At 42.7% G+C, this 22,861-nt stretch overlaps 1 protein-coding gene across 5 annotated transcripts in view; it reads left to right on the top strand.

Annotated features, from left to right (window-relative positions):
* Positions 1-4,066: 4,066 nt before the first annotated feature.
* TRIM67 (tripartite motif containing 67) overlaps positions 4,067-22,861 on the top strand; it is a 46,494-nt gene continuing 27,699 nt past the window's right edge. For 2 of the 5 annotated variants that reach the window (XR_001875254.1, XM_017817606.1), the window contains exons 1-5: positions 4,067-5,005; positions 13,102-13,197; positions 18,455-18,577; positions 19,825-19,935; positions 22,128-22,287. Coding sequence is in view for 4 of the 5 variants with exons in the window: in XM_017817606.1 (XP_017673095.1) it covers positions 4,085-5,005; positions 13,102-13,197; positions 18,455-18,577; positions 19,825-19,935; positions 22,128-22,287 (1,411 nt within the window). In the remaining variant the exon portion in view is untranslated. The remainder of the gene's footprint in view (positions 5,006-13,101; positions 13,198-18,454; positions 18,578-19,824; positions 19,936-22,127; positions 22,288-22,861) is intronic. The other 3 variants (XM_017817608.1, XM_017817609.1, XM_017817607.1) reach the window with 3 other exon arrangements.

Genomic DNA, 22,861 nt, shown 5'->3' with positions numbered 1-22,861 from the left:
AAGCTTCCCTGATCCATGGACCATATACATCAACTTTTCCTCTAAGCCACAGTGGAAGCCTACCCTCCTATGCCTCTTTAACTCATCACCTCTCAAACAGAACATCCAATGACAGCATCAACCAGAGCTTCTAATGTTGAGAAGAGCCTGGGTAAAGAACATGACGAAGAATAAGTAGACAGGAGAGATTACAGTGAGCTGGGTTGTTTATTATTCATAAGAGCAATGACAAGGTATGTGGGGTGTGTGTACTACCACTGGTTAGTACTCCAGCCTAAAACTCAGAGATGACTACTAAGTGCAGCTGTGTTGTCCACAGTGGTTACTGAGGGCATCCTCTGCTGATAATTGAGCACCATGCACTTATAACAAGGCAGCAAGACTTTCCAGCTCATACTGCCACACAGGCTGCTGGCATTAGCACACATGCATTTTATCTTCTCTGCTCTCATGAACTATCTCTCTGTTCTCCTTTTTGCATTGGAATAAGAACCTGGAGATAAAATCCCTTTTTTTCCTCTTTTACTCTTCAAATGAGAGGATGTGTGCTTGGAGTGATGCCTGCTAGCGGAAGGGATGCTGGAATACTGGAATCAAAAGATTCCCCATGGATAAACAGCAGTGGTAAAAGAAGAAAACTGAACACAGTGAAGTGACCTTGGTGGACAATTTTGAAGGAAAAAAATGAGAAAAGAAAGAGGGAAAACTAACAGGAAAGGGGTTAATGTGTGAGGGCAACATAAAATATAAAACAAATATAAGTAAAGGAATGGGAAAACAACTGGAAAAGTAACAACAAGCAGAATGAGAAGGCATAAGCAATAAAGCAAGAGAGGCAAAAAGATAAATCAAATCTCTCCTTACTCAGGGGTTGTACCACAACCTGCCTTATCTTTCTTTTAAAATCCAAATTTACAAATAAAGCTCATTATTTTTTTTTCCCCATTGGGGGGATATAAAAGATGCTAATAAGTTCTTACAAAGGGCAAATAGTTTAAGGGGATGATACTAGTGATGCTGAAGTATAAAAATAAAGTTCAAAGCCAGGACTGCCAATATAGGGTTTCTAGGTTATCCATACACTGCTACAGCACTAACAGATTAAAGTCTCATTTTAATATAAAAAGATAAAAAATTATAGGGATTTTATAATGTAGCCATTATAAAAATGCCTTGATTACAAAACATAGTAAAGGCCCTATTCTATCAGGCTCAGAGTGAACAGTGCTTTATGAATAGTTCCATTAATATTAGTGGAATCAACTTAGTGGGATCTGCTCCTTGGCAAGAGTAAGGGTGTCCAAGGTCAATCTGCTCAACCTCAGTGACATTTTTCAACTCTTAGACCAATTTCCATTCTGGCCTCTGGAGTAGTAAGGATGACAGTGATGACTGTTCAATTCCATCAGCAGAGGCACTTAGGTTTACATAGATAAATATTTGTCATAAGGAGAAGGATCTGTACTCTGCAACCTAAACCTATCAGAGCATTGAATGTTACAGTTAGGTGCTAGTTCCAGCAGCAGTCTCCGATGCCATGGGGATGAAGGTTTCTGTGCTGAAACTCTGCAAATCCTTGGAAACAAGAGCTGTTCTGGGATCGGTAGGACAGGTAAACAGGGGTACCACACCATGCAGCTCTCCCTGCTCTCAAAGCCTCAGCTGTCCTGGGCATAAACTCACTCAATAGGTGAAAAAAGACCCTAACTGAAGTCAATGTCATACCACAGGACAGACAAGACCAGATCAGTTTTTTATTTCCATTTCAAATGTCATCTATTATAGAGACATGCTCTCAGGCCAAATCAAGTTTGTGGAGAGGAGAAGAAAACTTGAGTTTGAAAGAGAGTGGTTGCACTTCTGAAAAGGTCTCTTTCTTGCCATTTCCCATGTCAATTCCCAACAATTCTAGGATTTTACATGAGCTCTAGTGTAGCATTCAAAATGGAAATATTAAAAATTTAGTGTATTAGAACTCTGGAAGTTGCAAGCCCCAGCTAAAAAGCAGCTGTAAATTGGAGTTGGTTGAGTTGGTGTTCATACCTTTACATTTCCACAACTTACCTGTCTGATATGTCCACTTTTGCTCAGATGTCTCAAGCCTGATGCTACCATTGCACACTATGATCACTGTCTCCTTAACACACAGGACAGGTAAAGAAAGAAGGAAAAAGTCCATGAAAAAGCTATCATGCCTTCCTAATAAACTTTAGCATTATTGCTTCCAACATAAACTTGAAATTTGTGACTTGAATTCTCCTATAGGTCTGCAAGAAATCTTCAGAATGCATCTGCTTTCACTGCTGACAGATGGTAGAGCAGAGAACAGCAACTATGAAGACAACAGCATTTCACCCACGTATTTTTCTTACTATGTAGTAGCATAAGGTAGCTGTGAAATCAATGGTGTTTCAGAACATTTCTTGCACTGCTGACGTTTCTGGCTGGAGTTAGCCCAAACACACAGTCAGTCTATAAACTCTCAATCTCAGCACAGAGGTCACATAAAAGAAAAAGAAGCCAGAAGACAGGCAGGTTTATGTGGGTCAGGACTGTTTCTTTTATGTGCCAGAGGCCAAACCTGCTGCTTTTCACCTCAGAATGGGGAACTACAAAGCTTTAAACCCCTCAGACTCTTTGCCCCCTCAGCTTGTCATAAGAGCAGCAAGGCAAGATACAAAAAGGAACTGCAGAAAGGAAAGAAAGAAAAAAAATTGAAGCTTTAATATATTCCTACTCTTTGACCCCATTCCTCATTTTCTGTGCATCAACAGTTTTAATAATCTGGTGAAAGCAAAATCTGAAACTAGAATATCTTTTCCTAACCAGTGTCACAAAAAACCTTGTCATTTACTAAGAAACATTATGATGAGATTCAATGGCTTTAATAGGTTTTCTCTTTTCCTCTTTTTTTTTTCTTTTCATTTGACAGCAGTTAGTTCTGGATTTTTTTAAATAGCTGCTCTGTAATGACCAGTTTGCATTTTAAAACAAATGAAAAATTAGGATCTATTTATTGAACTGAAGTTAATACAATAGTGGCTTTTAAATAAGCTAGATGAATAACAACAATAATAGTAGTAAAGCAGTGAAATTATTCTTACATATAATCTCTTCACTATGAAAATAAACCACTGCTACATCCACGCTAAGCGTATCTAGAGTAAACAAAACAGATGGGGGATTTCCCACTGCTGGTTTCTTTCTTCTAAGGATGGTTATTTTCAGTTCATAAACTCTCAGCTGTCATCCCTGATTTATCTTCGCAGCAGATTCCTGTTGGGGTCACAGGGCTGGGCGCTGGGGCGATGCGGCACGTCCCCCGCTCGCTGCTCTCTGCCGCCCCAGCCAGCCACGGCGTTCGTACCCGGGGTTCGCGCTTCCCTTTTAACCCCTTTCTCATCCCTCCCTCTGTCAGTGCCTGACATTTTGTGCATCTTGGTTGTGCTCCAGCATGGTAAGTGCTCTACGAAGGAGAGGCACGCGTTTAGTTTGTTGGCGAGCGTCCTCCTTTTTCGGGGAGGAGAGAAAAGGCTACTAGGGACAACGAAACCCCGCCTGCGTTCAATCCGCTACCCAAACAATAGCTTTATTTAAAGATATGAAGACATCACTGTGTAGAGATCCTTTAAAAAATGTTTTCGCCGTCCCCAGCCGCAGAGAGCGCGACCACTTTATTTGCTGGAAAGGGCTCTTCCCGCCCCTTCCTACTCCTGCCCTCCCTCCACCCCCCGCCTCCCTTCCCCATATATTATTACTCTATGCCACCAACGTTAAAACAGTCCCACCGCGCTCCCTGCCCGAGCTACGGCCGGCGGGGAGGCTTTCCCTGGCCCCGAGCAGCCTCCGGCCGCCGGGCGGCTCCCCCGGCCCCATTCCCGCTCCCGGCTGGGCGGTGCGGAGCTGTCTCTGCCCGGAGGGTGCTGAACCGCGCGGCGCGGGAGCGGCGGCCGGAGCCCTCCCGGCCTCGCCCAGCGCCTGGAGTGGAGGTAGGAGGTGAAGGGGGCGCCGGGGGATGGGGGGAACCGGCGGCGACCCCGCGCCGCCCGCCTGAGGAGCCCGCGCACAAAGCCGCGCCGCGGCCATGGAAGAGGAGCTGAAGTGCCCGGTGTGCGGCTCGCTGTTCCGGGAGCCCATCATCCTGCCCTGCTCGCACAATGTCTGCCTGCCCTGCGCCCGCACCATCGCCGTGCAGACCCCGGAGAGCGAGCAGCACTTGCCGCCCCTGCTCCACCCGCGGGGCCCCGCGCCGCCGGCTGCCGCCGCCGCGCCGGGAGCGGGAGCGGGGCCGGGGGCGGCCGCGGGCTCCGCCGCCTGCCTGGACTCGGAGTGCGCGGCGGGCGGCGGCGGGGACCATGCGGACAAGCTGAGCTTGCACAGCGAGACCGACAGTGGCTACGGGTCCTACACCCCCAGCCTGAAGTCCCCCAACGGTGTGCGGGTGCTGCCGCTGGTGCCCGCGCCCCCGGGGGCCGCGGCGGCTCCGCGGGGCGCCGGCCCCGCCAGCTCCTCCCTCACCTGCCCACAGTGCCACCGGAGCGCATCCTTGGACCAGCGCGGGCTCCGCGGCTTCCAGCGCAACCGGCTGCTGGAGGCCATCGTGCAGCGCTACCAGCAGGGCCGCGCCGCTGCCGCCGCCGCCGCCAAGTGCCAGCTGTGCGACCGCAGCCCGCCCGAGCCGGCCGCCGTGCTGTGCGAGCAATGCGAGGTGCTGTACTGTGCAGCCTGCCAGCTCCGCTGCCACCCGGCCCGCGGGCCCTTCGCCAAGCACCGCCTGGCCCCGCCGCCCGCACACCCCGGCGCCCCCGGCGGCGGAGGGGACGGCGGCGGCGGGAAGGGAGCGGGCGGCGGCCGCAAGCTGCCGACGTGCGCCGAGCACGACCTGGAGAACTACAGCATGTACTGCGTGAGCTGCCGCAGCCCTGTCTGCTACCAGTGCCTGGAGGAGGGCAAGCACAGCAAGCACGACGTGAAGGCCCTGGGAGCCATGTGGAAGCAGCACAAGGTGAGTCCCCCCGGAGGGCCGGGAGGACCTGAGTGATGCCCAGAGCTGGGGTTTGCTCAGCACTGGGGTTTGTTCATCCCAGTGCCCCAACAACACACTGGGGTTTGTAGGACATGAGGTACTTCATGTCCATCATCCTCCCAGACTTTTCTCCCTTTGGCCTGGTGCTCTTAGGTCTCTGGTCCTTCCCGACTTCCCAGTGACCCTGCAGCCCCTGCTCAGATTTAGAAAACCCAGAGATTCCTTGCCCTGTTGGCCTCACCTTAGCCAGAAAATCTTAGGCTCAACCAGGCCTGGAATTAGCAAGGCCATCTCACTAACTTGTTTGCCTTCTGCAGGGTTCTTGGCCATCCTGTCCTCAGCCTTCCCATCCTCTCACAGCGGCAGCAGCTGCTTATGAGGAGATGGGATAGTTGTTCCTTCCTTTCACCACCCTCCTTTCACCCAGAACTCAGTGCAAGCTGCCACAACCACATGTCAATGAGGGAGAGTAGCCCAGAGCCACCCAAATATTTTAGACAAGAAAGTATGATACAGCGAATCATGGACATCATGTTTCCCCTGGGTCTCAAAGAGATCTCCTCCCACTCAGTTCCCAAAGAAGCCAGGAGTAATGGCTGGAGAGACTTTCATGACAAAAAGATGAATATGGAATTGTAGAATGGATGAAGATTGTGGACAAGTAAAACTTTCTCTAATTCCCTGCTCCTTACCCTTCCCTGGATCCCTCTGGGGAGGTGTCAGAGCTGTCCGCTTTTCCACACATGGCGTTGACTGAGGTCTGGTAGAGCTGCTGGGTCACTTGACCATGCTCTCCTTGCTAAAAATAAGACTTTTCAACCATTTGAATGAAGACCAAGACATGACTTTAGAAGTTGAAAGTGTGAAGTTAGCTCTTTCTTTCTAAGAACAGTGGACCCTGGAAAAATGATTACTTAATACATCTGAATGTACAGAGTGGACTTAAATACCTGAGAACTGGGAGCAGTCCTTTGAAACTTCCCTCTGTGCTGGGGGTAAGGCACTTCTACTACAGGTGTCCAAAGAGCTCCGATGGCTATAGGATTCCCTTCTTCTCACTCTCTGTTTGCAGTAAGCAGTAAAGGAAGCACAGAGACCCTTTCAGGCACTGTAGGAGAGGTCAAAATCATGACTGGTCTCATCATTCCTCAGCCATGGAGTGGTTGAGCACAAGCTAGACTAAGATATTTGCAAAGCAAAAAATTGACTTTCAATTTTAAGATTCAAAAAAGATGCCACTTGGGGTGATCTGCATTGTTTGTCCATCCAAGAAGACAAACTTCTGTAGTTGTTTCAGTTTGAATGCTCTGCCAAGGTCTCAGCCATCTGCTCCCTAACATGATGAGTACTTGTGCAGAGAAGTTATCTTGGCTCAGAAGGAGCAGATTAAAAATTCACAGTTGCTATTCATATGCCAATGGCAGAATCCACTTCTGAGCAGAATTGTTTTAATGAGTGAGGTCTGAGTTCGCTGTTCAAATGTGGCTGATGTTTTGGAGAGTGTGAGAGATCAGCTTGTGCTGTGTTATTTTCTACCTTGAGTTAAAACTGTTTGATGTCTTTTTGAACAGTGTGATAAACTCTTGTGTAATCAAAGTTCAGAATCAGTAATTTTCTTTCTTTCCTACTGCCAAATATTGTCTAAAGAATGAACAACAGCCTTGTGGCTTGTGTTTTTACTGCATTTTTTCTGCGACTAAGGTATCACAAATTATGATTTTTTTTCTTGATTTACAGACTCAATCAATGTCAAAATCCTAGCAAAAAAACCCCCACAAAACACCCCCCAAAAAACACCCCTAAAATTAATTATTCTGGGGACTCTAAAACTGTGCTCTTATGAGTATTATTTTTCCCAGAACAATGTGCTTGGCAGAAAATAAGTATAATGGAACCATATAGCTAGACAGCTTAAATCATCAGCTCACAATCATTCAGATAAATTGCTTTGGAATTAGATATTTCTGCTTAGAAAGAGTTCTCTGATACAGCAATTTCTACAAGTTTATTACCTTCAGTTACTTTGGCCAAACCATGAATTACTTACATTGAGTGGTACGCCAAATGTAATTTAAGTTTTATGTGTTCTCTCTAGATGCTCCAGGCATAGCTGTTAGAGGTAGCTGGAAGGCTTGTTGTTAGCCAAATAAGCTTTTCATGTATTATTAGCTCTTTGCTCAAACTGTTTGACTCCTCCTTTGTCTTGGCCTTATATAGCAATCTAGTGGCAAATTACAGAGTGTATAACCTTGTCCACAATGTGCTGTGGACTATGCAATGAAATGTGCATTTATCTTCAGCTGTACTGCTGACACAAAAGCTATACTAGACTGATTGGCCCCTGTTATTGGTGCAGGTTCCACGCTACAGTGCTGTATATAACTTCTCCTACAGAGAAAGTAAAATGGATGTAAAATAACAACAGGGCTCCAATGGCATAAATCTATGAAAATTCCCTGACTTAGCTGGACTTTATTATATTCACTTGCACAAAAAGTGCATCTGAACCAGCAGTTCAAGGTTATTAAGTAAAACTCTAAGTCTTCTGCTGCAGTTAAATCCTTTTATGTCTTTATAGCAAGAACAGTGACACCATTATAACATTTAGGTAGGACTTTTGGCCTATCAATATGAGGAACTATGAGGGACACATTTTAGCTCTGCCCATTCTAAATGGTTAAATATATGTATATACTGAAATGCTGAAACAGCCACAGCTGGGTAGCAGGGTAGCAGGCAGGTGTTGGAGTCCAAATGCTTGCTTTTATTTCCTGGCCTAAAGAGTTGTGTTCCCAAAATCATGTAAGCTTTATGAGAATTCAGCATCAGGACAAGCTTATCTAATCAATAGTTAATCTGCTGCTAAAGAGAGATGGAGGGAAAGCAAGTTAAATGAGCATGAACTGTTTGGTTGAAAAAGGACGTGGGCATTATCTGGTTTGTTTTTTGACATCAAAGGAAGCATCGGTCTTCTGCGCTCGTCTGGGTTTAATTACTTACCCTTGTGATCTCTGTGTTCCTGTAATTAACGGAAATAGAAACTTGATATCCGTCCCCAGCCCCCACACGATTGGTTGCAAGACCAGGTATTAAAGTAAAGATAACTCCAGGTAGAGTACCATTTGTCAGGAGTTATTAATTGTCACAGTCAATGGAGTTTGTAACATCTCAGTTTGGTTTCCAATAAATATTCCTGCAGTACGAAAGATTGCTCTGGCTGTACAGGGCATTTTTTATCACTTGGTTGGTTTACTGAGGGCTTAGTCATGTAGCTCCATTTGATTTTAATGGGAAGGCATGACTAAATTCCACTGCTTTGTAAGGTATCTTTTATAAATGCTTGGAAAAACAAGGCTATTATCTCTAAGTGGGTTTCACAAATGGAAATCTGGTCTTCTCGGCTTCATGCGGCAGTTGCGTTAATGCAACAACAGTTTTTAATGAACAGATCAATTCGCTTTTGAGCCCTTTGAACAATGACACGGCTCAGTTTCTGTTGCAGCTCTTTGCAATGGGAGTGTGCCTGGAGCCAGGAGTGCTTGTGCTAATTATCATGGGTACATATGCTGGTTACAATTGGTCTGTGGTGGTTTTCTATGGCTGCTGTGATGCCCACACACAGCTTTTAGCTCTTCTTGTCTGGTGAAATGGACTTTGAGATGATTTGAGAGCTAGGGCAGATGTTGGAAAAGTAGAAATTTTACTTTTGTCAGGACCAACCATTGGTTTTGATGTGAAAGAAAGGAGCCTTTGCCTTCCTGGGACAATTTGGTCAGGACAGTGATGCCTTAAGGTCCTTTTATTTTTTTGATTTTTCTAATTTTTATATGTAGTTATACAGCAGAAGTAGATTTTAGAAGCTGCAGCATTTATTCCTTTACCCTTACCCTTAGCATAGTAACTACACACATATCCCAGCCCTTTTACCCTGTTCCATATTCCCCATATCAATTACCCCTGAATTCCATTAGAATATTTAGACTTCTCTTTAAGATAGGCCTCTTCTGTTTGAGAACACTTGTACCCTAGCCTGAACCGCAGAGTACATTCAAGAACTGGGTAACCATGTACCCTTTGTGCTCTGAGGAAGACCAAATGATGAAGTAGGTGGTCTTGAAAAGACCCCAGCCCCAGTTCCTCAGGGGTGGATCGGGGGTGGGCCAGGGAAAAAGTCAGAGGGTGGAAAAACCTGGGATTGGTTAGACAGTATTATAAAATTGTAACATCCAAGGCAGAAGGGGTGCACGCATTCTGTAACCTATGTGCCTTGGAGGCAAGATTAAATCCTTTTCTTATCTCACCTCTAATTAAATTGCTGTGGAGTTTTTTTCCTCAGCTCCTTTAGGCATCAACAGTCCACGGCATAGCATAACATGCTTTTACCACCTATTTCTTTCTTGCTTCTACCCCAGCCACTTGGTCATATGCTGTTTTCACCTGGTTCTGTCTCAGGTTGACAAACCAAAGATTCAATGTGCCTTGTGGGTGAAGCAGAATGGGTGACGAAAAAGGCTAGGCTTCAAAGGCTGGGCAAACATGATCAGCCCATGGAGAGCTGACCTGAAGTCCTGATTGTCTGATCTAGCAGAAAATAGGGTCTCTTTCAAGGACCTGAAATTTGCTCCTTTGACCTCAAGTAGTGCCAATGTCAAACATTGTCATTTTAAATTTTTGTGCATTGACAAGAGTTTGTGCAGGAAAATAGTAAATATTCAAATATGGAGAAACATACACAGTAATATGTCTTCTCTTTACATTGTTACAAATTAATTCTATAAAGCATATTTTAGTTTAAAATTTATCACTAATGGAACACCTGCAACTGGGCTAAAAGGAAAAAGTTGTGTCAATATGAGGAAAAAAATCTCTAGGATGCCTTCTTTCTCTATAGCTCAGTCATAGCTCCCAATCAGGGTTTGTATCCACTTCCTGCAGAGGTGTATGGAGTTAGGCAGAGCTTCTGCCTGCTGAAGGCTGCCTGCCTTGGGGCTGGGCTGTGGAGTGCCCACAAGGAGTTGCCAGGTCTGCTCTTTGCTGTCCTGTGTGAATAAGCAAGCACAGGGAGAGAATGAGTAGGAGACATTCAGGTGACATTCAGGTGGGAGCTACACTCAAAATTTTGGCAGCCTGAAGAAGTGTGCTGTGCCCTTTTCAGGGATAGAGGAATTTACGTCCCTCCAAGAGCAAGAAGGAAGCAGAGAATGAGTGGTGACTTACTGACTTTCAACCAGGTTCAGCTTCTTGGAGGCTCATAACCTTTGTACTATCCTACATACAAGGCTCTGTCTCAAGGCACACTCTGGTTCCAAGAAACAAGAGATACCAACTTTCTGAAAGCCTCATGTTAGCAAGGATACTTTCCCTTCCATTTCCTGATGTTGGTTACCATATACATTTGGTAAGGATAATTAACTGGATGTTGGCAATCTGGTAGTTGCCAAGTCTGCCTGAAGGGTAAACCCACAGAGAGAGTGTCTAACCTACAGGACACTCATGATGGGATTTATTCAGTCCTGCATTGTAGAATCATAGAATATCCTGAGTTGGAAGGGACCCACAAGGATCATCAAGTCCAACTCCTGGCTCTGCACAGGACCATACCCAAGAGTCACACCATGTGCCCGAGAGCATTGTCTAAATGCTCCCTGAACTCTGTCAGGCTTGGTGCTTTGACCACTTCCCTTGGTAACCTGTTCCAGTGCCCAACCACCCTCTGCGTGAAGAACCTTTTTCTAGTATCTAACCTAAACCTCTTCTGACACAACTTTAGACCATTCCTTTTAGTCCTGTCACTGGTCACCACAGAGAAGAGATCAGAGTCTGCCCCTCCTCTTCCCCTTGTGAGGAGGTTGTAGACTGCAATGAGGTCTCCCCTCAGTCTCCTCTTTTTCAAGCTGAAACAAAACAAGTGACCACAACTGCTCCTCGTATGGCTTCCCCTCTAGATACTTCATCACCTTTGTAGTCTCCTTTAGATGCTGCTTTAGAAGCTTTATATCCTTCTCATATTGTGGCACCCAAAACTGCACACAGGACCCGATGTGAGGCCACACCAGCACAGAGAAGAGTGGGATAATCCCCTCCCTCGACCAGCTGGTGATGCTTTGCCTGGTGCCCCCCAGGACATGGTTGGCCCTCCTGGCTGCCAGGGCACTGCTGATTCAAGTTCATGTTGCCACCAACCAGGACCCCCAGGTCCCTTTCTGTGGGCCTGCTCTCCAGACTCTAGTTCCCCAGTCTTATGTACACCCAGGGTTGTCCCATCCCAGGTGCAGATCCAGCACTTGCCCCTGTTAAACTTCATGTTGTTGGTGTTTGCCCAGCCCTATAATTTGTCTAGGTCTCTGTTCAGCGCCTCTCTGCCTTCAAGGAAGTCAACAGCTCCTCCTAATTTAGTGTTGTTAGCAGACATAATTATAACTTATAATGATAAGTATAACTTTGAGTCCTGCATCCAGGTCATTTTTGAAGATATTGAAGAGCATTGGTCCTAGAATGGATAATCCCTTTTACCTTTGTGCCTGACCTGTGAGCCATTTGCTCACTCATCACATGACATGTTTATCTACCTGTTGCTGGACTGTTTATCCAGAAGGATCCTGTGAGAGGCAGTATTGAAAGCTTTACTGAAATCCAAAAAGATTACATCAACTAGCTTCCCCTGATCAGCTAGGTAGGTAACTTTGTCATAAAAAGAAATCAAGCTTGACAAGCAGAACTTTCCCCTTGTGAAGCCATGCTGCCTGTGACCAATGGCTGCCTTGTCCTTCAGGTGTTTTTCAATAACTCCTAGAATAATCTCTGGAATTTTACTAGGCACTGAAGTGAGACTGACAGGCCTGTAGTTTCCAGGTTCATCCTTCTTGCCCTTCTTGAAAACTGGGACAATGTTTGCCAGTTTTCAGTCAACTGGGACCTCTCCTGATTCCCAAGACTGTTCAAAAATAATTGAGAGGTCTCTCAATGACATCAGCCAGCTCTGAGTACACTTGGATGATCCTATCAGGCCTCATAGACTTACTGGGATCCAGCTGTTGCAGCAAATCCTGCACAAGCTTGGTGTTGACTGGGAGTTTATAATTTTCACGGTCATGGTCCTCCAACTTGGGTGACTGAGACCCCAGAACCCATCATCAGTGTTGAAGACAAAAGCAAAGAAAAATTAAACACCTCTGCCTTGTCTATGTCACTGTTTGTGAGGTGACCATCCTAATCAAGTAATGGGCCTATCTGCATGGAGAAGTAATGTTGGAGCACAAGCAGAGCAATATAGTTTCTGTAATACCATCCAGGCTTCCAGTGAAGCTGCTCCTGGGTCCAGTCAGACCATGTCGATTCTGTGTCTGCTGGGAGCAGAACTGTTGTTTCCTTCTCGTCCTCAAAGTCCATCAACAAGCCTCTGGTTCAGCTTAGAGATCTCAGGTGTCAACTGAGGAAAGGGAAGATTAGATCTTCAGTATGGACTTACAAAAGACATGTTTCGTGTATCTCACCAGTCAAAAGTTAGAGGAAGGGTTTTTTCCAACTTTTCCAGAAACATTTACTCATTTGTTGAGTTGGAGCATGGAAAACAGGAACCCCAAAGAGACTTTACTGCGAAGTCTGAGACAGCAGATTTGTCTTTGAAATCCTAGTGTATCTCAGGTTTGGCAAGGTCTACCACATTTGTAAAGATTGCAGACTTTGATGGAAAAAAAAGTGCCATTTTGGGAAGCACTCGGGGATTTTTCAGCATGACAGATGCTACTCTGTAAGTGTAAGACTATTATCTGCTTATACATGTGGGGAGCTGTTTTATAAAAAGGTATTTTGACTTACCTAGTCACTGCAATAAAGTGGAATGTGCAGACACAATACTTGACTGCCCCCACATGCATATTTCACCATTATTAAATCTTATTACAATAAAAATTTTAACTGTTCTTTCCTAGCACAAACACTTTGTGCATGAAGAATACATGCAACAACAAGTAAGACTTTTAGCACGTTATTAATCATCAAATCCAAGGATTACTAAGAAACACATTTGCATTTTACTGCTTTTTCTTCTTTCCCCTCCTTTTTTTTCTTTGCAGGCACAGCTCTCTCAGGCTTTAAATGGTGTTTCAGATAAAGCAAAGGAAGCTAAAGAATTTTTGGTTCAGCTGAAAAATTTATTGCAGCAGATCCAGGTAACTGTAGAATATTATCTGTTTTGATAATACAGTAATCAATAGAACTGAGTGAATAATTTATTTGATGACTTTGTCTCCTGTGCTATTCTTATCTTTCCTGGAATCATCTAACCTTTCTTGAATGGATTTGCTAGGCACAATTATTCATCAAATAATGCCTGCAAGCCCCTCTTAGCTTCTAGATTGTTGGCTGTTTATTGCAAGAAACTGATACTCAATACTGGACATCTGAGCTGTTGATTAGTATTTGAATCGATTGGTCATGCTTCTGGGCTCCTTCCTGACTGCAGTTGCTTGAATTAGGCATTTAGAATAAGTTTTCATTTTAACGCATTCAAAATTTACTACTAGATTTTCATCTTACATTTTCTAAAAATGTCCTCATTTCTGGAAAAAATCCAGTCAACTTGTTTATTAGAGTATTTGTAGAAATTCCCTATACACACTCAGAAATAGAGGAATATTCTACTCCAAAAAAAAAAAAAAAGAAAATGCTGCTCTAAATCAATGGGGTCATTTATTGAAGCATAAGACATTTTAACGCATTCAAAATTTACTACTAGATTTTCATCTTACATTTTCTAAAAATGTCCTCATTTCTGGAAAAAATCCAGTCAACTTGTTTATTNCCTATCTGCATGGAGAAGTAATGTTGGAGCACAAGCAGAGCAATATAGTTTTTGTAATACCATCCAGGCTTCCAGTGAAGCTGCTCCTGGGTCCAGTCAGACCATGTCGATTCTGTGTCTGCTGGGAGCAGAACTGTTGTTTCCTTCTCGTCCTCAAAGTCCATCAACAAGCCTCTGGTTCAGCTTAGAGATCTCAGGTGTCAGCTGAGGAACGGGAAGATTAGATCTTCAGTATGGACTTACAAAAGACATGTTTCGTGTATCTCACCAGTCAAAAGTTAGAGGAAGGGTTTTTTCCAACTTTTCCAGAAACATTTACTCATTTGTTGAGTTGGAGCATGGAAAACAGGAACCCCAAAGAGACTTTACTGCGAAGTCTGAGACAGCAGATTTGTCTTTGAAATCCTAGTGTATCTCAGGTTTGGCAAGGTCTACCACATTTGTAAAGATTGCAGACTTTGATGGAAAAAAAAGTGCCATTTTGGGAAGCACTCGGGGATTTTTCAGCATGACAGATGCTACTCTGTAAGTGTAAGACTATTATCTGCTTATACATGTGGGGAGCTGTTTTATAAAAAGGTATTTTGACTTACCTAGTCACTGCAATAAAGTGGAATGTGCAGACACAATACTTGACTGCCCCCACATGCATATTTCACCATTATTAAATCTTATTACAATAAAAATTTTAACTGTTCTTTCCTAGCACAAACACTTTGTGCATGAAGAATACATGCAACAACAAGTAAGACTTTTAGCACGTTATTAATCATCAAATCCAAGGATTACTAAGAAACACATTTGCATTTTACTGCTTTTTCTTCTTTCCCCTCCTTTTTTTTCTTTGCAGGCACAGCTCTCTCAGGCTTTAAATGGTGTTTCAGATAAAGCAAAGGAAGCTAAAGAATTTTTGGTTCAGCTGAAAAATTTATTGCAGCAGATCCAGGTAACTGTAGAATATTATCTGTTTTGATAATACAGTAATCAATAGAACTGAGTGAATAATTTATTTGATGACTTTGTCTCCTGTGCTATTCTTATCTTTCCTGGAATCATCTAACCTTTCTTGAATGGATTTGCTAGGCACAATTATTCATCAAATAATGCCTGCAAGCCCCTCTTAGCTTCTAGATTGTTGGCTGTTTATTGCAAGAAACTGATACTCAATACTGGACATCTGAGCTGTTGATTAGTATTTGAATCGATTGGTCATGCTTCTGGGCTCCTTCCTGACTGCAGTTGCTTGAATTAGGCATTTAGAATAAGTTTTCATTTTAACGCATTCAAAATTTACTACTAGATTTTCATCTTACATTTTCTAAAAATGTCCTCATTTCTGGAAAAAATCCAGTCAACTTGTTTATTAGAGTATTTGTAGAAATTCCCTATACACACTCAGAAATAGAGGAATATTCTACTCCAAAAAAAAAAAAAAAAAAGAAACTGCTGCTAAATCAATGGGGTCATTTATTGAAGCATAAGATATTTTCATGCCTGTAATGGTCCAAATTTAATAGTCAGAAAAGGGCTCATGGTGAGTGCAGTAATTGAGGTTACAAACCCAAAATGAAACAAGTGCCTACTTCAACCAAATTTAGACTCATCAGTGCTGGAGGTCAGGTGATCCTTAAGGTCTTTCTCACTCTGCAGACTCTGCCTGAAAATGTGCCACAGTAATTTGAGGACACACACAGCACCCAGGAGGGGATAATTGTTTTTTGCTGCAGCAGTGCTGTACAGTGATGGTATATATGTCATTTGCTCTTTGATAGCCCACTCTGCTGCTTGCTCATCTTTCATCAACAAGTCCTGTGCTTGTTAGCAGCAGAAAACCATAAAAGCAGTAGTTCAAAAATCTGTATTTCATTTATAATTTAATTATAAAAATATTTTACTTAAAACTCTAGATGATGACTTTGTACCACAAATGCTGTCTAAGCTCTCTGGTTGCCTCAGGGCAGCATAACTACCCACCCTCATAGTCTTCCATGCCCTCGTGGGGCAGGGAACAAACCAAGACTGAGAAACTGGCAAAAAATAAGGACAACTAACTGAAAGAAACCAGTGCAAAGCCACTGAGTGGCACATGTAACATTCTATGTTTTGGCTACAGTGCGAGGTTTCTCTCAGCTGACTTACCTATTTAAAGGTTAGGTAGGTCAGCTAGTCTAATTATTTAGATTTCTGTCACTGTCCAAGAAGAAAGACAGGCACCTCTAGAGAGCAGTTCTTCCTATAGATATGAACAGCCATTTTAGGATGGCACAACTCATCCAAAACAGTAGTCTCTAGAAATCTTTTCTTGAGTCACCTAGCTCCATTAAAAATGTATTTTTCCCCTCTTGAAACCTAAAAGTGGCCTATTATGACTATTTACAACTATGCTGTAAAATCCTTTAATGTGTTTCAATAAAATCACTGCCAAATTGCTCTGCATAAGGGAGCTGCTACAATGGGATCAAAAAGCAAGCCATTTATTTGATGCTGCTCATTGCTTAAAATGCTAGAGGAGAGCTCAGAAGAGGAAATTGTATCCAGCAGTCACCCTGTCAAGTCTGGGCACAAAGCCGAATCTGACCCTCACATGCTGAGCCAATCTCCATCCTGAGTCTGAGTGAGGACATCAAATTTCGGCAAACCAAAACAGCAAGACTAATCAGCTGCATATGTATTCCTAAGTAAAACAAGGCCAGGGCACAGGTCCAAGATGATCACCCAGACACTTTAACCCTGAAGGAGGTCCCTGAAACGGTTTTCTCCCGTGACAAATTGCACTTTTCTCATGCGATGTTCAAGCATCATTCGAGGATAGCACATACTAGGGAATGTTCCTGGTAGGCAGGTTTGGTACAGACACACTCTTTGAGGGGAAAGGGCTTAGAGTATGTCATGAGCTGATCTGTGCCTTTTGATTTGGACCAAAAAAACAGATTATTTGGGGGGCAAGAGATGTAGCATTTGTGCATAGATTTATATTCAGAATCATGTATTCTAGTAGAAGGCTTATAATGATTGCCACACACACATACAGACATTTACCCCTCAGCAAAATGTCTTTAAAAAGTATGTTTACACAAAGGAGCAAGCAATATGTACATTTTATTATCCTGTCTCAATGCACAGCAGGCCAGACAGCCATCCACACACTTTATCTCCTCTCTGAGTTTGCCAGAGCTACCGGGAGCTGTGCTTTTATTATTGCTATATTACTTGGGGCAGTTCGCAAATTCATAATCTCCTTTTCTTTCCCCTGCTTTGCAAATCTGTTGTTTTCCCCTCTTTTTTTCTTCATTTCTCTTTTCTGAGGTCATTTTTATATCTCTTGGTCTCTTCTTGTCAGATACTGCCTGATCCTCATTGCTCCCGTTGCTTCCTTGCTCCTCCTTGCTGCTGTCATGATCTGATTTTCTCATTTTCCCATCTGCTATAACAATTTCATACTTTCTCACTTGAAGGAGGCATATCGCCAAACACCCCCTTTGATGCGTGAACTGAAAACGAGGAAAGAAATGATGCACTACAGCCACTGACTGATTCAGGCTCTGTACACAAAACAGCACTTCAAGAGTAGCTGGATGGAAATGGGCTTAAGGGGGAGTCTGGTGTGATATAAGCCGAGGAGGGAGAGAGGCAAACAGGAAGAGTCTGAGACAAACCTGTGAGCAATCACTGAGCCGTCTGGTGTCTCTCCACCAACATGCCCCATCTTGCTGGCAGTCTTAGACCTGCAGAAAAGAGAAATGAGTTAGGGGAGTATGATGATTTACCAAAGAGGTGCCTCTCCTTCAGGACACTTAAAATCTTCTCACATTTAGTGATGCTTTTTTCTTTTTTAATTTGTGTATTTGGGAGGGAAGCTAATAGTACAGCTAAACATCTCCTCGGAAGAGGAGCTTGAAAGCTTTCTCCTTCTAGTCTCGTGAACAGAGGACATGAGGGAGAGCCTTCTTTTGAATGGGTACTACAGCAGTTCCAGGGATTTATGTAAAACTAAGTTGTACCCAGCCCCTACTAAAAGCTCAGTGCTGGCTACCTCACATGCTGGCCTCTGCCTAGCGAAGTATTTTACCACAATGTGAATAAAAACCTGTCTTTATTATTTTTTTTTTTTAAAATCAAATACAGGGCTCCACTGCTGAGTCCTAGCTATTTTTAAAAACAGTGCATGAGGCAATATACGAACCTCAGGGCTTTGTATCTCGTTAACTTCCTTGTCATAAGCCAGATTCTGGTCCGTAATTCTGTTCTAATTGGTGTGGTGTAGAGCCAGTGATTTCAAAGTTGCTACAGTGGGATAATTAAAACAAAATGGAGCAGAATCCTCTTATGCATATGTATGCACTGTGTATGTTACATTTAGCTCTTACATTATGTTGTACTACATCTGTTGTCCAGAAAGTGCCAGCAAATCAAGGTTATAAATAAGCCCATTTGTGGCATAGTATCTTACTGTTTCATTTTAGAGCATGCAGCTATTACTGGTACAGCTGTAATGAAATCAGAAAGGCAACAAAAATTCTGATCGTCTTGAAAGGAAATATTTTCTGAATTGAAAAACAGGTAAGAATGAGCAATAGCTTAAGCTTATGCTTTCTTTGATAAGTATGACTTTCACCTTCTTCTAGGAAAACGGGTTGGATTACGAAGCCTGTCTTGTTGCTCAGTGTGATGCCTTGGTTGATGCATTAACACGACAAAAGGCAAAATTGCTCACTAAGGTGACCAAAGAACGTGAGCACAAGCTGAAGGTGAGCACTCCTCTCATCAGCTCAGCACAGCTGATGACACCTGGTGCAATTTGTCAAGTCCCCAACTCTTTACGTCATGAAATTTCCTAGTGACCAAATCCTAAAGTCTTTAAACAGGTTGCAGTTCAGCAGTTTAGTAGAACTGTGCTTACATGTTTAAAACAAAGCATATACTTCTGCAGTTTATTGAATCAGGCCATCAGTCTTTATTTATCTGATGGTTTTGGGTTATCTTTTGAGAGGTGCTTATCAGTGAGGTGCTTATCAGTGAAACTTGTGTGTTGTTTGGATTCTGGGACTTTCTGCCCAAGTAAAATGTGATTTTGATGGCTCTTCAAATCTTTAAATTCAGGCAAACCTCCTCCAGAAATCCATGAACCATTCAAAAGATATTAAAAAATATAGTAAAGGGACGTGGGGAAAAGAAATCTAAAATGGTTGAACAAAATGGCAGTCAAGAAATATTTAAATAGACTTGAAATGTTGAACTGTGTATGTGATTTTGAGGTACTGTAGTGCCAGTCACATTAAAAGTATCTAAGACAAAAGGAAAAATTGAAGTGAAATATCTAACATAGCAACTACTAAAATCTACTGAGATCAGCATTTAAGTTGCTTGACAAGAACCAACACTTAGGACATGCTACTGACAGCACAGCAAATCCTGCAGTTTATTGCCGTCACAAGTTGTCCAACAGAACACAGTGCTATTAGGCCTAGTCTACAGCCATGTGGCAGCAGAATCAAGTCCAGAATCTGGAAAAATTAAATGCAGCTTTTTTTATTTCTTAATTCCAGGAAGGCATTCTTAAGCAGAGCAGGAACAAAGGTGAATTGTGAAGAGAATAGTAGAGTATAATCTGCAAGAAACCACTCACGAAGTTCGCCTTTTAAGTGAAAGATTTTTTAAAAGCTTAGATTTTATTGAAAGTGTGATTGGAAATGTGAACACTGAAGATGCAGAAACATGTTCTGTGCTCTTTCTGCCCTGAGCAAGGCTGATCTTTGAGCAATTAATCTGCTCTGAAAATTGAGATTCCCCATGCACAACATTTTGCCAAGCTAATTATCGGTATTTACCATACAGAGCGAGTGAAGCTGATGAAGATAAGGCAATGGCCATATGGCAGCTAAATTAAGCATAGCTTTAACACACTCTTCCATTCGTTGTCTATTCTGAAATAATTTTATACAATTCACTGCAAGCTGAGGCACTCATCAGAACTGTACTGATGTTTGTTTTCCAGGTTGTTTGGGACCAGATAAATCACTGTACACTGAAGCTACGCCAGTCAACAGGGCTTATGGAGTACTGCCTAGAAGTTATCAAAGAAAATGATCCCTCTGGGTTTTTACAGGTATTTTTCTTTCCAATGTCCCGAGGAAAAAAAAAGAAAAGGAAAATACATTAAAACTAAATCTAAAAATGTGTGGCTTTGCTTATTAGCCTCTTCCACCTCCAAGGCAGGTTCACCTTAACTCCTGATAGTACTGTTTAAATGCTCAGGGATCTTGGTGACTGCATGAATGTCCCAGCAAAGAGATGGCTTTAACAGCTGCACTCTGACCGAGGCAGGGAGTCAGCAGTCACAGCACTTCCCTGACTGCTGATGTCTTTCCTCTTGCCAGTCCTTCCTTCTGGGCTGCAATAAAGGTACTACGTAGTCAATGATAGCTTTCTGCAGAATATTATTTTATTCTCATGCAAGAAATGCAACACAGAGCTCCCTGATCAATTCAGAGAGGTCTATGACTCAGCAGAGTAGTATTTGCCCTTTGTGCTTCTCCCTTTTACCTTCCCATGTGAGAGTCCTTTCAACACCTCCTGTGTGAGGAAATCCAGCCTGAAGGGTTTGCATGTAGCTGTGCTTTACTGGGATTGTTGTACCTTGCAGGGCTGCAAGGCCTCTCTTGAAGCTGGAGGATCCAGGTAAACCCTTCTTTGCAAAATATGGCCTAGTGAAAATTGCCTTAGCTTACAGGATATTGTTTCTTAGGTGCAAGCAGTGAAAGTGCCTGTTGATGCGGCAAAACATAACAGTTTTATTATCCATAAATTATTTTTCTTATTAATTCTATTATTTTTCATTACTTATTTTATTTTGCTATATTAGTTTTGTTGCCTTATTAGTTGGCTACAAAGAAAGGCACATCAAACAAAATGACCTGTGCATGGCTGTCAGCTGAACAAGACACCCTGTAAATGTGAATGCATGACTGTCAGGGGACTGTCAGAGCATTCCTAAAAAACAGGATGAGAATAAGCCAACTTAAACCTATTAGCACTCCAGATTGATTGTTACTGTCATGTCTGGTCTCAAGCAAGAGAGGGGAATGTGTGGTGTATATTAATCTCAAGGTTACACAGATTTTAGCAGGCTGCTGGTTGGATACTACAGGACAAATGAAACCTTTAGGTTTTACCTATGTGCTGGCTAGATACATGCTTCGTTTTCATTTCAGCTTACTTTTTCTGTAACCTTTGTGGCTTCATTCTTTGCAGTCCCCTTTTATAAAATACTTTTGGTTTTACCTTTTCCTGGTTTATCTAATGATGTTTTCAAGACAACCAGCAAACACAGATGGGCTGCATTACTTTGAACAACTGCTCCTGCAGTCAGGACATTGAGATAGCCAAGGGATTCAGCATCCCAGTGACTCCAAGGTTCTAGGAAGGCTATGGGATGCTCCTCCACTTACTGCACAGACTGATTAGGAGTTGTGGATGCAGAGGCTCAGACAGGAGCGTCTTCCAATAAGAGTAATGAGAAAAAGTGTCTGAACTCCTGCAATAAAGAAAAACTCTCTCTGACAAATCCAAAGGAAAATTCTACACCCTGTAACTTACAGGAAGCTCACTGGTGGGGTCTCCAGATATCCAAATGGCAGCTTCAATGAACTCAAGGACAGTTGAATTCATTGATTTCCACAGAGCCAGGATTTCACTTCCAGAAGAATTTGTTGTGATAATTTTAGTCTGACTTTTGGCCTAATTGTCTGTGGGCTGGGCTAGAGCAAAGCTTTAAAAATGAAGTTTGCTTTTGATGTAATGGCAGAAAATCCATACTATTCTTCAAAACCCCATCTGACAATTTAGAACTCCCACTGCGAGTAATATACACAGTTCTTACCATTTGATTTTTTTATTCCTTTAGGTTTCCTCCACTGAATCATCTGTGCTGAATGGAGAAACTCTAACATTTAAGTCTCTCTTTGTGCAAATTCTTTTTAAACAGGAGAGCATAAGTAGACTGCAGATCAGAGAAAAGAGTGAAGAAGTATATGTGGCATTCAAAGGCATGGCACACAACGTAATCTTTCCAGGCTTTATAAATACAGTTTTTAGTTTCCTACCCTAAGATGAGATTTGTTTTGAAAAGACAAGATGAAAGGATGCAATATAAATGGACCTCACCCCAAAACAATCAGATCCCATCTCATCTGTTGTGCTGTCTCCTTCCTGTGTCCTTTGTGCTGTATCTCACAGGCATTCTGTCACTTTTAATGTGTGCATCTGCCATTTCACTATAAACGTGATACTTTCTTTCAGATTTCGGATGCTTTAATCAAGCGTGTTCAGGTATCTCAGGAACAGTGGGTCAAAGGAGCCTTGGAGCCAAAAGTGTCTGCTGAGTTTGACTTGACTCTGGATAGCGAACCTTTACTGCAGTCAATTCACCAGCTGGATTTTATTCAGATGAAATGTAGGGGTGAGCTTTTATGATTTTCCTTTTTCTGTTTTTCATGCATGTGTTGAAACAGTGCTGGGAGGGGTGAGGACACTGAGGGAGGAAAAAGAACTTGAAATTGCTGGATAGTTTTAAAAGGCATTGAAGCAAATTCAGATTGCTGGGTGTTTCCTTGTAAGGTGTGCTCCACGCACATATAGTGAGCTGAACAAGCTCAGATAGAGATACGAGATGCAATTAAAGATTTGAAAAGATACATTCTTCAGATAAAGCCTTTGAAGATTATTAACACAGGAGCTGCATAAACTTTATGCAATTTTGTAGCATTCCTAAGTTTAACATGGTTAACTCAAAATACCAATTGCCCCTATCTTGTCAGGAACAGCCGAAGTAGTAAATAAATATTACTGACACACACACATGTGCTTGAAAAGGGGAAAAAAAAAACCCAACCAGCCTTTGACTTTTGACTTATATCTGAACTGTGCTGTGAATAGTGCCCAGCTTAATAAAAAAAAAAAAAATCACAAGGAAAAGATTCACAAAGGGAAAGTAGCTCCATGGCTGTATTTTACCATGGTTTCAGGTGTCTGAA

Source organism: Lepidothrix coronata, unplaced genomic scaffold (assembly GCF_001604755.1).
Source record: "Lepidothrix coronata isolate B3197 unplaced genomic scaffold, Lepidothrix_coronata-1.0 Scaffold61, whole genome shotgun sequence".
Lineage (NCBI taxonomy): Eukaryota > Metazoa > Chordata > Aves > Passeriformes > Pipridae > Lepidothrix > Lepidothrix coronata.
This window is presented reverse-complemented; position numbering and strand designations above follow the sequence as displayed.